Source organism: Bufo bufo, chromosome 5, assembly GCF_905171765.1.
Source record: "Bufo bufo chromosome 5, aBufBuf1.1, whole genome shotgun sequence".
Classification (NCBI taxonomy): Eukaryota; Metazoa; Chordata; class Amphibia; order Anura; family Bufonidae; genus Bufo; species Bufo bufo.
Window position 1 is genome coordinate 175903265 of NC_053393.1, and position 17807 is coordinate 175921071.

Below are 17807 nucleotides of genomic sequence, written 5' to 3' on the forward strand. Positions count from 1 at the left end.
TGACAAAAAGTTTTCTGATTGTCCTAACAATATTAAATAACCTTTCTATACAGTTTTGTCATGTAAAAACAAATTTGCATAAACATGTGATATGGTAAAGACATGCAAATGAGTAGAATCTGCCTTGTTTTCCAGCTGAAAAACCATTTGCATGGGAAATTCGCGATCTACACTACTCATGAACAGCACCATCTATTGGTTTCATAGTCTTATGATAAGAGTAATAGTCTTGTCATAGGACTGTGAAACCAATAGATGGCGCTGTTCATGAACCATGAACAGCGCCATCTATTGGTTTCATAGTCTTATGACAAGACTATTAGTGTAGCCTTTTGCATTGAAAATTCGTGATAAAAATTCGCGATTAGAATATTCACGATCTACACTGCTCATGAACAGCTCCATCTATTGGATTCATAGTCTTGTCATAATTCCTTACAAGCAGGGCAATACTCCTCAGATACACCCTAGCAAGCTTATATTACTGCAGATAAAGTGCTAGAAGATGTGTGAATGATAGCAGCATTCCGATATACAACTCAGTGTTAGTGCAGGCTATTATAGGCTGAGTGCTACACGGTGTGCCCCACTTACTAGCGCCCCAACAAGATGAACAGCGCCATCTATTGGTTTCATAGTCTTATGACAAGAGTAATAGTCTTGTCATAAGACTATGAAACCAATAGATGGTACTGTTCATGAGTAGGGTAGATTGCTAATTTTACAAATGGTTTTTCAGCTGAAAGGCAGATTCTGCTGATTTGCATGTCTTTTACATATGCCAATGTTTATGCAAATTAGTTTTTGCATGACAAAACTGTATAGAAAGGTTATTAAATATTATGTTAGAACAATCAGAAAACTTTTTGTCACCCTAATGATATTGATCTAGGTGCGCAGGTCCACCCAAGCCATCCAACAGATCTGAAGTAACTTTGAGGCTTACTGGCTCTCAGTCAGATGAGAGCTGGTTTGGAATGTCTCATAGTGCACAAGGCTGCCATTGTAAGGTATGCTGACTCAGCCTGTTATCTGTCTCATGGATAGATTTATGGCTTGCACATACCTGGCTTTTGGCATATAGCCTTTGTGTGGTTGTCTATTGTACGTCGTAGATAATAGGACTCCAAGACACATCCAGCTATCCTCTTAATGCTGTTTCCAAACCATTTTGATGGGATTTTCATAAATTTCTAACCTGTTTTTGTGAACCAGACACCCTCTCTTCTTCAGAGCAGGGGGTGCCTGGTTTGATGCTCGGGTCCCCCATTGACTTTCATTGTATTAAATTGTACTCGAGCACCTGCAGTATTCGGCCAAGCACTCCGATGTGCCGAGCATAGCGATGCTCGAGCCGAACAGCAGTTCGGCCGAGCATGCTCGCTCAGCACTGCTGTTTTGTCTGGCAAAATGCTGTGACACGTGATGGAAACCAGATGGACCCCATTACCCTCAAGGGGGTCGTTGGGCACTGTTCATGTCTGTCACGTCATTGGTCTGGCACTTCAATTATTTTAGGTTTTTTTTCTGCCCATGTATTAGAGCAGGACAATGAAAATACAAGATGCTGATGTGAATGTGGCCTTATAGACATTTATGCATATAACCAGTAGTGTTGATCGCGAATATTCTAATCGCAAATATTGGCACTTCGAGAATTCACGAATATCTAGAATATAGTGCTATATCTTTGTAATCTAGATTTTTTCATCAGTACCCATGATCCCTCACTGATTCTTGCTTGTGGGCCAATGAGAAGGCTGCAATATCTTTGACTTTAGGAGTAGTGTTGATCGCAAATTTTTATCGCAAATTTTCCGATTACCGATTTTCGCAATCAATAAAGTAATGACTGGAGATCACGAATTCACGAATATATGACGAATATTCACCCAAATATTCGCGAAATATCGCAAATTCGAATATTGCACCTGCCGCTCCTCACTGATAACGAGCCGCTACAATTATAAGTAACTGATATGCAATAATTGTGTGCAATTTCAATTGAAGTTACTTAGAAATATAAAATAATCATTGTGTGGTTGTATCCTCACGGGTGCACGCTGAGAATTGATAAGAAAGAAATAAGATATACGTAATGTATGGAGATGCTCTGACCTACAGAGGACTGATAAATGTGTAAAATGCACTCCTCAGCAATCATTATTGATTTGTATGTCAAGTGTCTCCAAGCTTTCTATTGATGTTTTTACACAGTTCCAATACCATCAACATATTTACTCTCTGTAGTATGGATTATCTTCCATGTAAAGCCAATCATGCAAGGATACAAGGCCATCTGACCCTTATTTTTACACATTTTTTTTTAATAATGTATTTAGTAACTGAGGTAAACATACTCATGGGATAGAAGTCAGTGTCTGGCAATGTATTTTCACTATAAGAAAACCCCCCCTATGCTAGATATGACCATGTGTTACAGAGATTAAGCAATCCTGACTCAAGGCCATACGTAGTCCTAGGAACAAACATGCATATTATATATTCCTCTCTATCTTCCATAATTTGATATGACCTTTGCACACTTCCATAGGGGTATTACTGAATATTTTTTCCAGGTTATAGCACAAACTGAGCTTTTAATTCCTTGGTTTCTTTTTGTACTTCTCCTGAATTAGAGTAGGTTCACATCTGCTGCAGTATAATACGGTAGTCTGTTCTGACAGAGGAGCAGACAACCGGAGTTACCGTATTCAGCATAACCTGACACAGCCGGGCACAGCCCGATCCCCATTCACAGTAATAGGATCCTACGGGGATGCAGAAGGGTTTCCGGCATAAATGCCGTGGCTCTGCCGGAAGAATATTGCACTGTTACATGCAGCAACATAAAGATTGAAATATCTACAGTCCTCTTTAGCCTCAGATAGGTCAGTGTTCACTGCTCAGTTCGTAAATAAATACATGCGAACAATACACCAAGTGTTCAGTGCATCAAAAACTGGCTTTTCCAAGCCTTTTCATACAAAATGTTATAAAATAGAAAAAATGCATTGGTACCATGATAGTCTTTTTCAATATTCAAACTTTATCCAATACATTGCATAATCGATGAGTGAAAAATCGGTGAAAACACTTTGTGTAAAATACCTTAGGAGACTAGGATACATTTTTGGAGACTCCTCATGCTTGATGCGTGCTTGACAAAGAGAGTCCCAAAAGCATGACTTCATGCGCATGAAGTGCTGAGACCCCAACTGTATTCTAGTCTCCTAAGGTATTTTACACCAAGTGTTTTCATTGATTTTGCAGGATTGTGATTTATGAACACTTTTGATGAGGGCTTTTGTCATACCGCTGTTTATGCACTGTGTTGGATAATTTTGAATATTGAAAAAGACTATTTTGCTACCAGTGCGTTGTTTTTTTCTTCTAGTTTTATAACACAGTCTTCACTGGTCCGCAATAAGAATGAAACTGTGAACTAATGGAATTCATGGGAAAATCATAAGGTGGAATCCATTGCTATTGAAGAATCATACCAATCCAGTTTTGCATAATGTTGCTTTGATATAAGTCAAGAGTCATACTTTTTGACAGCAGATGTCAGCAACATTTTCAATATGAGAAACATACACACATTTAGATATGGCAGTGTTATGGTGTTGCGCATTGTCACCTTAGGACCACCAAACCAAATGAATGATGAAACATGACACTTTCCAGTTTTCAAGGTGGTAAAATGGTATTTTAGTGTCGTGCTGCTTGCACTTTCCCTTTGGATAAATTGTTTACTCCAGTTATGCAATGCTATTCACTGTTATACACCATATATTGTGCTTTGGACTTGCCCCCTGTTACTGCATGTTTGTAATACTGAATGGTTTCTTATATTTAAACAAGATTTTAATAATATTGCTTAAAAAAACTGACATGTCATAGTGAGAAGAAAGAAGTGTTGACTTGATTGATTGTGGTCCAAGGTCTCAATCTCTGATCCTGTATGCCAAGACTGCTCAGGACTTCCAGTTTCAGCGCGCGCATGTGAGGCAGCAAGAGGAAAGAGCTCCACTGCCTGAGCCAAGCACTATGTGATTTGAGAGTTCTATTACATACTAAAAGGAACTTACTCCCGGAAGCAGCTGATACTTTAGCAACTTGGAAAAACCTCCATAAGACGCATACCGGCAAGTTACCCATGTATATCTGATCATATATGCCTTTATGGTCTCTTCCGTTCTACCCCACAGGGATTTACAAATTCTTTCAGCAATGGAAACAAAAAGGGATTCTAGTTTTAAAAGATATACTAACATGTTCAGGAGAGATACATGGCAATAGAGCTATCAGCCCAAAAAATAAACAAAATATAGCTTTCAGAATATGGAGACACTACAGTAGAACATAATTAGACATATTCGGTATTGCAGCATCCATAACAACCTGCTCTATAAAATATCACATGTTCTACCCCCTAAAATGAATGGCGTAAAAAAATGTAAATAAAACCTGCCAAAACGAATATTTTTTGATCATCTTACTGCAAAAATTTTTATATTGAATGATCAAAAAATCATATGTACCCAAAAATGGTACCAATAAAAACTTCAACTCTTACGTAAAAAAACGAGCCCTACACATCGACGATCGGCAAAAAAATAAAAAAATATGGCTTTCAGAAAATGGAGACATTAAAATATGATAAATTTTTTTAAAATGCTTAACCTCTTACGCCCTGATGTCCGAGTCCTTAAGGACACATGGCGTACAGGTATGCCCTGTGTATTTCTGATCACCGCCGTGTGGCGGGCGGTGATTGGAACAGAGAGCCTGCTGAAATCATTCAGAAGGCACTCTGTGACAATGCCGAGGGGGGTCGAGGGGGGCCCCGTCTCGGCGATCACAGCAAACCGCAGGTCAATTCAGACCTTCGGTTTGCTGCGTTTCTGGGTCATTCAGGTCTCTGGTGACCCGATAACCAGGAATAGGATGGTGATCGGTGGTGTGATAATACACCACCAATCACCATCCTTAGATCCTGAGTGGTGGCGGTGACATCACCTCTCAGGATCGCATCCTATTGGCTGGACGGGCGGGCGGGGGTTAACTTCCCCCAGCTCTGCTCTCCTCCTCCACACTGCTTCCGTGGAGCCAGGAGAGAGGAGCCCGTCCGTCCACTTCTGAGCATAGCACTCCCATGTGAGCCACCATAGTGCCATCTGGCACTCAAAAGTTATTAGGGACAGGTTTAGGGAAAGGTTAGATTAGGCAGGGAGACTGAAGGATAGTTTTAGGGGAAAAAAAGTTTTTTTTGTGCTTCACCCTGATCTGGTTTCTGGGGTTCACAGCACACTCAGCTGTGTGACCCTAGACCCCCCAGGGGTGCTGCAACTTGCCCCCCCCCACATTTTTTTTTTTTTTGTGCGTGCGCTGACTGTGGCCGGCACTCTTAGCGTCCGGCCACTGTTAGCGCATCGCCCACCCCACCACTGATCAGCGAGTTTGAATAATTTATTTTTTGGGGCGTTCATTTTTTGTATTCAGTTTTATTTATTTTTTCTGTTAGGTTTAGGGTGGGTTAGGGTAGGGTATAAGTGAACGTGAACACCCGTCCCCCCACACACACGCACACTAAATAAAGTTTTACACACACACACTCCCTTATGGCCCGCCGGACGTTCTCGGCCGAAGAGGCATACGCCCTGCTTGTCTCCGACTCCAAGAGCCCCAGTGAGGACGAGGATGACCCCACTTTCCTCTTGTCATCCGCATCCTCCTTATCATCTAGTGATGATGAGACCCCAAGGCGGCGGAAACGCCGCCAGGCAGAGCCAGGGGACCCCCATGCCAGGGACCCTGTGGCCCACACTAGTATGAGCAGCCCTGGGGTGCGTACTAGTTTTCCGGCCCACCAGATAAGTCCAGTTGAGCCTCCTACTGGTGAACTTGTCTGGTGTACCCAGAGGATTTTGAGCCCGTGATTCCTGACTTTGTTGGCCAACCAGGATTTCAGATTCCCACAGTGGGCCTCACTGAATATGAATTATTATTTTTTTTTTCAGTGACCACTTTGTGAATCTGATGGTGGAGCAAATGAACTTGTTCGCCCAAGAGTTCATTGCTCAACACCCGGGTTCTGAAATTTCATATACATTTTCAATTAATTCTTGTGGAACACCTAAAGGGTTAACAAAGTTTGTAAAATCAGTTTTGAATACCTTGAGGGGTGTAGTTTCTAAAATGGGGTCACTTTTTTGGAGTTTCTACTCTAGGGGTGCATCAGGGTGGCTTCAAATGGGACATGGTGTCAAAAAACCAGTCTATCAAAATCTGCCTTCTAAAAACCATATGGCGTTCCTTTCCTTCTGCGCCCTGCCGTGTGGCCATACAGCAGTTTTTGATCACATATTGTCGTGCATTTTCATAAATGTACAATCTTATCTAAAGATATTATGGTCTAAATAGCAATGCCCATTGCCTTTAAGTGTAATCACAGATTGAACCAGAGTCTGATATTTCTCTATAGGATTGAAACAGGCCGAGATGAGGTTATGCTGAGTTCAATTTGGGAACATGTTTGTGGGGACATAGAGTATATTGTCTTTTAAAATTATAGTGAGCAGATGTAGTATATCCGTTAATACTATAATGGGCCCTACAGACATGTATCTGTGAGAAACAACCATTTGAATAGCAATGTATTATTTTACTTCATTACAAAATCATTAGGGAGGTCTACTTTGTAGAAAGCATTGGGTGTATGAATGTCCCATTCATGCCTTCATAATTATATTCTATATATTCCTGTGTGGTGTATTTAAATTTGCAACATATCTTAACCAATGACTTATATAATATGTCATCTATGTATAACAGTGTATCGATGTGTGTATATATATATATATATATATATATAATTTAGAATATATATTTTATGCCGTATATATCACACTGACCATATAGACTTTTAAGGTTTAGAAAAGTATTGGAGTTGCCTTTCTACTAATTGGTTTTCATGAGGAGAGCTAAATATTATTAGCCAGTCATGTAGGCAAGTTAATGAATCCGGATGTTAAGTAAAAGGAACCATTGTCCATTGTCCCTAAGAAGACAGTAGGAGATGGTGACTCCAACATGTCTAGATTAGGGGTAATTAAAATGTCGGGAAGAAACCCTTAATACTGATGTATGTTCAAGAGGTTAATAAGGTCATTATTAGATATTTAGAATTAATGTTGGAATTGTTATGTAGTACAACAGTGCCATCTAGAGGTAAATTGATAATAGTATGGCATTTTCACCAGTGTTCCAAGGGTTAAAATGACATCATTGGTATCTGCATACGAACACACCCATCTTGTCTGATTGGAGATCCCTAATCTAGAAGGGGAGGAATTCTTAGATAACATGGGGTATAAACTATGCATGTGAGAGGTTAGGAGGGCTATCTATCTATCTAGGGATCTATCTAGCTATCTATCCAGCTATCTACACTCTTCAACTGAAACAACTGCAACTAACAATTTACTTCAACAACAAAAAGAAACTTGGATTAATTTTTGTTCACTGGAAGAGTCTTGAGAACTGATTACACCCGTAACCTGTCCATCCTTGACTTGGTAACGTATGTTATATTTTGCTTGTGATATTATTAAGATATTCCTCTCAGCGTATAGTCAAGTGTTTCCATATTGTGGGAACGTATAGTGTTAATCACCTCCCTAATGCTAGTTGTCCTCTTAGCAAAGATGCATATTGCTAATGGGAGATTAGACATTATCTGAGTAGAGGAAAACTCTGGGAAATTATATTTCCATAGTCTGGTTGCTGAGTGGGATATAATATCATATTAATATCATTTATATTTTTGATTGTCATAGGCTGAGACAGAGTCAAGGGACAACATTTATTGTTCTTGTATTAATCTGTATTTTGTCATGTTATAACCTGTTGGTAAACAGAAAATCCTGAGCTTGTCTTGATGTATAAAGTATTGGTCTGTTTGATAAAGAAATATCATTTATTTCTTATCATATGTTACTTTTAATAATTCTGTGCTGGTGAGAAAGTGGTAGTGGATTATACCACCATCTAGTGGGGGTTTATTGGTACTGCGTCAATTTGTCTATCCATTGATCTTATGTCAGTTTTATATTGGAATTTTACTCATTTATAAATAAATTGTTACATATATTTTGCATAATTGATTGCCCCTTTGTTTTCATTAATTGCATAAATTAAATTTAGAGTCTCAAGATAAAAGAAAGGCGTTTTATGTCCGCCTAGTGGATTTCCTGACTGATTTCCATTTTTTATTATTTTATTAATTTTTATATTTTTATATAAAATATTTATATTTTATATAAAAGATATACCTTGACATATATGGAGGCCCCAGCGAGATCTTGAGATATTTCTATAAATTATTTATGCAAATAGTGAAAAATTCTACACTTCTTCTTAGCTTGTTATTATTATCTGTATTGATTATTACTTATTGATCAGAATAATGAGTGTAACAGACAGCGGCCCAGGTAATAGCCAGGCTATAGCAGATAGTCCATCTGACCCAGGAAAGATAATATCTAAGGTTATCGGATATGTTTATTCCCGTTTGAAATTAGATAAAAATATAGATGAATGGACTAATGAGCTGCAGGCAAGAGCCTATGAAGAACGTGGGGATATATGGAAGTTAGGTGGCATGGTTGATAGTTACCTGACATATATGGATTTGGCAAATGATAATTCCAAGAGGGACCAACACCTCTTATCTGCATTGCCACCTGTTTTGTATGCATTGTTTGAGGTCAGTACTCTTTCTAAAGATAGGTATGAGTCTATAATGGGTACAAAAAGATACGTATCCAAGATGGAATCAGAACTAAAATCCGCAGAAGCGATGATCAAAGACTTAGAGTACAACCTTAGTCACAGCCATGATGCATACCAAAAGGCAAAAAATGATTTAGAGGATTTATATCGTCAGTATTCCAAAACTAAGCAGACAGATGGATCAGCCCATAATATAGTCAATGCTGAAAGGGATCCATCTAACGCTGTGGGATCTCCTGACCCTCCATGTCTTACTCCCCAACATCCAGACATGTCATCACATGCTCCTAAAGCAGGCCCCATCCAAGACACTCAGCAACCTGAAAGTGTTGGTGTGATAACACAGGAGGCATTAACCCAATTGAACCAGGCAGTGCAAACTGTAACCACCTTACTAGGTGCCAGTAATATGGAAGCCCCTAGAAGTGTCTCTCCTCATATTCCCTTGGATAGACATGTTAGGGTTAGGGTTAAATCACCTGTGCAATATGTGTCTCATGAGAGTGGGGAAAGCGCATGTGAGTCTGATAGTGATGTGGGAAAGCGTGTATCCTACTCCCTGCCACGCAGGCAGGTGTTTGCCCACAAAGAGGATCAGGGTCCCAGGCGACCATCATATGCTGAGGTGGTCTCTAGGAAGAAAAATTACCAGTATTCAGAAAAGGATCAAAATTCATCCAGCATAATTAAGTTTTTAAATACCACTGTGTCCAAGTTCTCTAAGAAAGGTTCTTCTCAGATAGCGAATCACTTAGAACTTTATGAATCCACTATGGATTCTTTAAAATTATACTCTGATGCTGACAGAATCAGATTCCTTCCATGGGCATTTGATGATAAATATCGTCATTACTTTACCTCTTTTAGGGAGAGAGGAATTCAAGATTGGCCAAGTGTTTTGCATGAAGTTAAACTGGAATTCGGACCATACCGAACCATTACTGCTGCAAAACGAGACATATATAAGCTTACATGTAGGCCCAATCAAAGTCCCCGTGAATTCCTCTCTATCCTTAAAAATGCCTATGGGTTAGCATATAGATCCCCAAACTGGGAATCTGAAGAGTTTAAGCAGCTGTTCTATGATGCTATGCCAACCCAGATCAAACTTAGCCTAGCCAGAGATCTGGATATTGAAGCTCCCTTGGATAGGTTGGTGACGGCTGCCACCACGCTGTATAATATCAGTGAATGCCATGAAACAGGTGAGAGAAGATTTAAAAAATCCCCAGAGCAAAATATAGCTGAAGCTAAGGTAAACCCTAGCTTGGGATTTGAAACACAGCCACGTAAGTATTCTCAGTCTACAGGTCCTGTCCACCAAACCCAGCGACAACAGGTAGGACCCAAGCAAACCAAGCCCCAAAATCCCAACGGGTCAGAGGGGGATAATTCTGGTGCTGGGAGGTCTAACTACCGTCCATATTACAATAATGGTCCCCAGGGATATAGGTCCTATTACAATAGGGATTCCCAGGGTTACAGACGCTGGAATAACAGGCCCAGACAACAGAGGGAAGATAGGCAAGAACCCTCAAGTTCACCTAGGAGTAGGTCACCCACCAATAATCAGGGCGCCTCACAAAACCAAAATATGCGCAAACCAAACAGGTTTGATCAGCTGGCAGAACAAGTGGCCCAGTTGAATGACATTGTGAGAAAGTTGTCCCAGGTATCCCCAGGAAAACAGCCTGAACCTTTTTTAGGGGCAACTCCAGGTCCCAGCTCAACATCATAAAGCAGTTTGGGCCGGGTCAGAACCCAGGCCACTGCAAGGCTATTAAGATGGATGTGAAAGAATCTGATGTGATTACTAATACCATTTCTCCTTGCAGTACCCCTGACCCTAAGATTGGGGCCAAGGAGGAGGTGTCTAATGTTTTATTTGTCTTACAGTCTAATCGTGTCGATCCCTGCAACCATGCGTCTATTCCAGAGTGTGATCCCATCATTCCAGCCTCTAGTCATGAATCAGCTGTAAACTGTGATATAATCCAGTTTTCCCCAAGGGTGGGGGCCGATGCTGCTCCTCCAACTTCTCCTGTGAGACACAGGAATGCAGAGGTCACGAAGCTGCAGAGAGGTCAAACCCTACAGAGGAATCATATGAGTAAACATTCTAATTTCTTGTGTGATTTATTCCAGGTTGACGGCCGATATTTTGTGGAATCATATCTCCAAAATGAACTTATCGGACCAATCAAAAGTTTACTCGACACCGGATCACAAGCCACCATCTTATCATATAGTTATTTCCAAAAGATTCTGGATCTGACGACAAAGAAGCCGAGATTAAGATCATTTGATGGCTCTTTGATAAGTGTAGGTGGAGATACTTTACAGGTAAAAGGTACATCATGGTTGACATTTAGAATTGGCAAAAAGACCATTAGACACCCCACATTGATTGTGGATCTTCCATATGATCGGCTGATCATAGGAATTGACCTTATGAAAAGGTTGAGTACCATAATAGACTTCATTAATGAAGCAGTCTGGACCCAGGTGAAGACACCCATTGCCTATGAATTCTCTTGCAATGCACAAACACAACGCAGTTGTCACGTGATTGAAGAGAGGCCTAACTCGATTGAAGTTCATTTCAGGAATAACCAAATGCCGGATGTCACGATCCTAAACAATGGTAAGCCCGAGGAAGCTGTCAACGGTGCCGCTCACATCATTACCATCCAGAGGGACAGAATCGAAAAGGTAACCTTGGATGATGATGTATTAACTATTTCTCTTGAAGGAGGAAATCACAAAGTCGCGGACCTGACCAAACATACTCAATCCATGGTACGGATTGAAAAGGTCAATGACAATTTATTGATTCCCATACAAGTGAACAATATAACCCGGGTGAAATATGCCAAACTGGATCTGAAATCCGAAGCCAGCTACATAAGCTTAGGACTCTTAAAACAGGTCCCCAATCCTAAAATGATTAAAAGTTTCTCTCCACAGGAACAATGGGTTCATGATCTGGATGGAAATTCCCAGAGTCATAATGTGGTTGCAAGATGTCTTTTGTCTATCTCCATAGGAAATAAGACCACGGAACACGTTTTCATCGTGATAAATGGACCACGATACCAAATGTATATAGGTAACGACCTTCTACACAGATTTGCTGTACAGATTGATCTGGTGAATAAAACCTTATGGTCCAGATTACCAGGAGACCCAGAGGGATTCCAGGATGTAGAGCAAGCTTTGAGAGGGGGACAACAGATGCCCTACGCCGTAAGTATTGAGGTTGCTGAAGAGGTTGAAATCCCTGAAGGATGCAAACCGTTTCTTCTCCCCATTCAAGTGAAGAAGGGACAGAAACTGAAGAATGCAGATGCCTTGATCTGTTTATCCAACCGGATGCAACAACTCGGCCTAAAGTTAAAGCCTACTCCCATGATAAACGTCCATCAGGTTCCATTACAGATGGTAGTCCATAATATAATTCCCCATAGCATATCTTTGCAAAAGGACACCATAATTGGTTTAGCTATGGAATCAGAATACTACACTTTTGGATTCCAGAATGATGTTATTGGACTTATTCCTGATGAATACCTAACGGAAGAACAGGTAGTAGAACAAAGTTTTTCCTCAACCCCTGAGGGGTTATTCAATATACACTCTGTTTATCCTTTCAGCTCTGAAGAAGGTACATGCCACATCGAAGAAACATCATTGGTTTTCAACCATGAGATCGATGAGAGGGAGTACGAATCCTGCCAACAAGGAAAGGATAAGGTACACTACACCCAAAATGACTTAACCAGTGAGCTTGAAGAAGCTTACGAGTTAAGTCAGCCGGAAATCTTTTCAGAATTTCAGGAGCGGGTGGAGGAACAAGTCTCTATAGCTGATGCATGCTCCGATGAGTCAGAGCGTCAACAGCTAAAGGAGCTCTTCACAGAGTTCCAGGACATGTTCGCCAAGGATTCTTATGACTGTGGAGAAACAGACATACATGTTGCAAGGATCCAGACAGATCCAGATGCACCCCCTGTCTTTGTCAAACAATACCGACTTCCGCTGGCGGCTTACGAGTCACTATCGGAAATCGTTAAAAACCTGGAGAGGAGGGGCATTATCCGTCCAATACACAGCTCGTTCAATCATCCGATACTTGGGGTCCTCAAACCCAATGGTCAATTTCGTCTCTGCTCGGACCTAAGACAATTAAACAAACGTGTTTACATGTCCGGATGGCCCGTGCCGTATATTGACCAATGTTTGGCACAAATTCAAGGATCAAAAATCTTCACCGCCCTTGACTGTGCACAAGGATACTGGACGATTAAAATTGACGAGAGGGATCAGTACAAATTGGCCTTCACATTTGGAAAGCAACAATATGCATGGACCCGACTGCCCTTCGGGTACATAAATGCGGGCCATGAATTTGCTGTGTTCATGCATAAGGCAATGCCTGATGCCACTGAACGAGGTACCTTATCCTATGTGGATGACATCCTAATCAAAAGCACAACTTTTGAGGAACACATTGTAGAACTGAGGCATGTACTAACCCAGCTGAGGAAAGCTGGTGTGAAACTTTCTTTTCAGAAGGCTCAATGGTGTCGTGCCAAGGTCAATTTCCTAGGTCACGAAATCACTGCTGATGGAATCAACCCACAGAAGAAGAAGGTGGAAGCAGTGATCAACACCAAGTCACCTACAAATCTCAAGGAGTTGAGATCATTCTTGGGCATGATGAACTATTCACGTAAGTTTATAGATAATTATGCCGAAATTACAAAACCTCTTTTGCAGTTACTGAAGAAAGGAGTAAAATGGGAATGGAGTGAGCGTCATGAGCAAGCTGTGAATGAACTCAAGGCCAAACTTATCCAGGCTCCATGCCTTGCCTATCCAGAAGGGGGAAAACCTTTCTTCGTGGAAACAGGTTTCACTGACAAAAGCATGAGTGCAGTCCTTTTCCAAAAACAGGAAAACCGGAACAGAATCATTGCCTATGCCAGCAAATCCTTGTCACCAGTAGAGGTAAAATTCAATAGCTGTGAGAAAGCCTTACTGTCAACTGTGTGGGCTTTACAATATTTCAGGAGTTTTATCCAAGGTGAAAGAATCATTGTGGAGACTGCACACCAACCGCTGCAATACTTGCAGAGTGATCGGATAAGGGATGGAAATCTGTCAAATAGCAGGATAACCGCCTGGACGATGTCCTTAATGGGATGGCCGTTGGAGATCAGGTATAAACAAAATAATAAGAACCCAGTTGCTCAAGGATTAGCTGAACTCCATGATTGTACCAATGCGGAACATCAAGGTGAGTCGCAGGAGAATGACTTCCTGGAGGAACAATCATCATCCCCATATAAATCTTACGAAGAGGAGTACTGCAAATCATTACCGTGTGTATATGTAGACGGCTGTTCCTTCCATACCGATGTAGGATCCGAACACACGCTGGTTGCAGGTGTCGGAATCGTGTGGAATAATATGTTCCCAGAGATATCCGTTGGATACAAAATTGGTTCCAAAAGCAGCCAGGTTGCAGAGCTTACTGCTGTGTACAAAGCCGTACAAATGGCTATCAAATATGATGTTAAGGAGTTTGTAATCATCACAGATTCTGATTATATTCGTAATAGCTTTGTGGAATATTTCCCCGGATGGAAAAGATCCAACATGATGAGAAGCAACAACAAGCCAGTCAAGCATGGTAAGATGTTTTGTAAGATTGACGAGATGGTTACCACCCACGGTCTTACAATTTACTGGAAAAAGGTAAAGGGTCATTCAAAGTATCCAGGTATGGATAAAGAAGGGAATGACCTAGCAGATTCCCTCGCCAAACAAGCAGCCATTGACGGAGAAGTCTTTGACGTTGATGACCTCATGGGAACTATGCAAGTGGATGCAACGACAAGAAGTCAGGCCCAAAAGGGAACTGAAGCTAATGTGTTGCAATGGAGCCAAGATTCCCCTAGTGAGGATCTCATTGCAGGCCAAAAGGGGGATCCAGTTATTGGTCTCTTTTATAACCACATTCTGGATCCACAGAATTGTCCCATAAATACAGAAGACTGTGATGGTAAGGAGGAGTTACGGATTTTGATGAAGGGTAAGTCCCAATTCTCATTACAGGATGGATTGCTGATAAGGACCTCAAAGAACGGTATCACGCAATGGGTAGTACCCGCAGCGTATCGAGGTCTGATGCTACAGCATGCCCATGATGCCCCAACAGCTGGACATCGAGGTGAGAAACTAACATACGAGTTATTACGGGACTACGCTTACTGGCCGCATATGTTACAAGACGTGCGAACATATTGTCAAGGATGTCTAATATGCCCTCAATTCCAGCCACAAGGACCCACTCATCGGGCACCACTGATGAAAAGGGGGATGTCCATACCATGGTCAGACATCCAAATTGATTTCATTGGACCAGTAATCACATCATCAAAAGGCAACAGATACATGTTAACCGTAACTTGTTTGTTCACAAAATGGGTAGAATGTTTGCCGTGCAAAACATGCAGTTCAAGCGTATGTGCATCTCTGCTCATTAACCACATATTCTCCAGGTTTGGTCTTCCCCAACGCATTGAGTCCGATCGTGGAAGTCATTTTACTAGTGAAGTGATGACAAAGATGTGGGAAATACTGGGGGTAAAAAGGAAGCTGCATATAGCTTATCGGCCAGCCTCTAGTGGTGGAGTGGAGCGCTACAACCAATCCATCGTGAACGTTCTAAAAAAATTTGTCAATGAATCTGGTAAGGACTGGGATGTCAAACTGCCTTTGGTTCTTATGGCCATCAGGGCCACCCCAAGCGCAGCAACCAAACTTTCTCCCTTCGAGATGATCACAGGAAGGAAGATGGTGTTACCCCAGCATTTATTATACAGGACAACAGATCATAATTTGATAAATGCTACAACATCGCATCAATATGTGGAAAATTTACGCAAGCACTTTCAGCATGCTTTTGCGTTTGCCCAGAAGAATATAGAGAAAGCCGCAGTGAGTGCTAAAACATACTACGATCTGAAAACTACTCAGAAGGAGTATCAAATTTCCGATCAGGTTTATCTCTATAACTTCGCTCGGGATCAAGTGAAGGAGAGAAAATTCTTACCTTCATGGAAAGGACCTTATGTCATTATTGAAAAGTTGTCACCAGTGGTATACAAGATAAAAATCCCTAAGGGGGATGAATTTATGGAAAAATGGGTGCATATTAATCAATTACGTGTTTGTCATCCTAGCTCACGACTTCGAGAGATAGAAGGAGTCTGAGGAGATTTTACAGTTCCAGCTAAAGACGAAAATTAGGATTGGTATTGTATGAACAAACGTGTATACTAACCCATTCTCACATGTGTTTCCTCTATAACTAAACATCTCTTAACTAACCTCTAAAACAAGGAACTTACCCTGTTCAAGAAAAGAAGCTATGGCAATCAAAAATATATGATAGCATTAACTCTTTTCTTACAGGATAAAAAGTGAAAGATGTATATACTCATATTTTGTCATACAATATTTTAGGCGCAAGATGCCGACTAAGATCATTGCCATCATCTATGTCATCCTAATCTTGGGGAAAGAATTCCACGCCGAACCGATTGTTGTGCCAGGTCCTTCATCCGGAATCATGCTGCAGGACACCGCGGGATTCATTCTGACGAACAAGAGGATTTTGTCCCAGAAGATTTACATCAGCCTGGATCCACGCGTCTTCATCGAAAAACAATTCAACGTGTCTGAGATCCTGTCACCGGAGATCCAAACCTGGTACCAAACGCATATCGGATATTCCCAAGAACGGATTACGCAAATACTGGAACAAGCGAGAAAGACCTTGACCAGAGAGCAGCTTTCTACGAGTCAAAGACCGAGACGGTTTATTTCTGTCATTGTTGCCGCTATAATCTTTAGCGTAGTGGGCGCTGTCATTGCCACAGGTGTAACCGTTGCCAATTCCATCTCCATTAAAACATTGGAACTGGAGATCGGTTCACTGAAAAGTAACTTACTAAGTATACATGCGGAGATGAAGAATCAAAACAAACATTCATCGAACTTATATCCTGTTTTGCAGGATCTATGGAATGGTTGAGTTTGCGGACCATCCAAAACAGTGCGTTGGATAAGATTATTCAAAAAGACTTTAGGTAAACTATGGCTAAAACACCATAGACAAAGTCTGCGCGCCGTGAGCCATGAAGAAGACATATGAAAAGTTTTTGACATTCCAAATATATTCTCACTTTGTGGAATATTTTGGAATGAAGGGGGATTTGTCGTGCATTTTCATAAATGTACAATCTTATCTAAAGATATTATGGTCTAAATAGCAATGCCCATTGCCTTTAAGTGTAATCACAGATTGAACCAGAGTCTGATATTTCTCTATAGGATTGAAACAGGCCGAGATGAGGTTATGCTGAGTTCAATTTGGGAACATGTTTGTGGGGACATAGAGTATATTGTCTTTTAAAATTATAGTGAGCAGATGTAGTATATCCGTTAATACTATAATGGGCCCTACAGACATGTATCTGTGAGAAACAACCATTTGAATAGCAATGTATTATTTTACTTCATTACAAAATCATTAGGGAGGTCTACTTTGTAGAAAGCATTGGGTGTATGAATGTCCCATTCATGCCTTCATAATTATATTCTATATATTCCTGTGTGGTGTATTTAAATTTGCAACATATCTTAACCAATGACTTATATAATATGTCATCTATGTATAACAGTGTATCGATGTGTGTATATATATATATATATATATATAATTTAGAATATATATTTTATGCCGTATATATCACACTGACCATATAGACTTTTAAGGTTTAGAAAAGTATTGGAGTTGCCTTTCTACTAATTGGTTTTCATGAGGAGAGCTAAATATTATTAGCCAGTCATGTAGGCAAGTTAATGAATCCGGATGTTAAGTAAAAGGAACCATTGTCCATTGTCCCTAAGAAGACAGTAGGAGATGGTGACTCCAACAT

At 40.7% G+C, this 17807-nt stretch overlaps 1 protein-coding gene across 1 annotated transcript; it reads left to right on the forward strand.

The window, feature by feature from the left end:
- Positions 1 to 9433: 9433 nt before the first annotated feature.
- LOC121002457 lies at positions 9434 to 10946 on the forward strand (the record flags this gene model as incomplete). The annotated part of the gene is made up of 3 exons (XM_040433912.1): positions 9434 to 10407; positions 10632 to 10780; positions 10942 to 10946. Coding segments are annotated over 3 exons (1128 nt in total), but the record flags the coding sequence as incomplete, so codon positions are not given.
- Positions 10947 to 17807: the final 6861 nt, after the last annotated feature.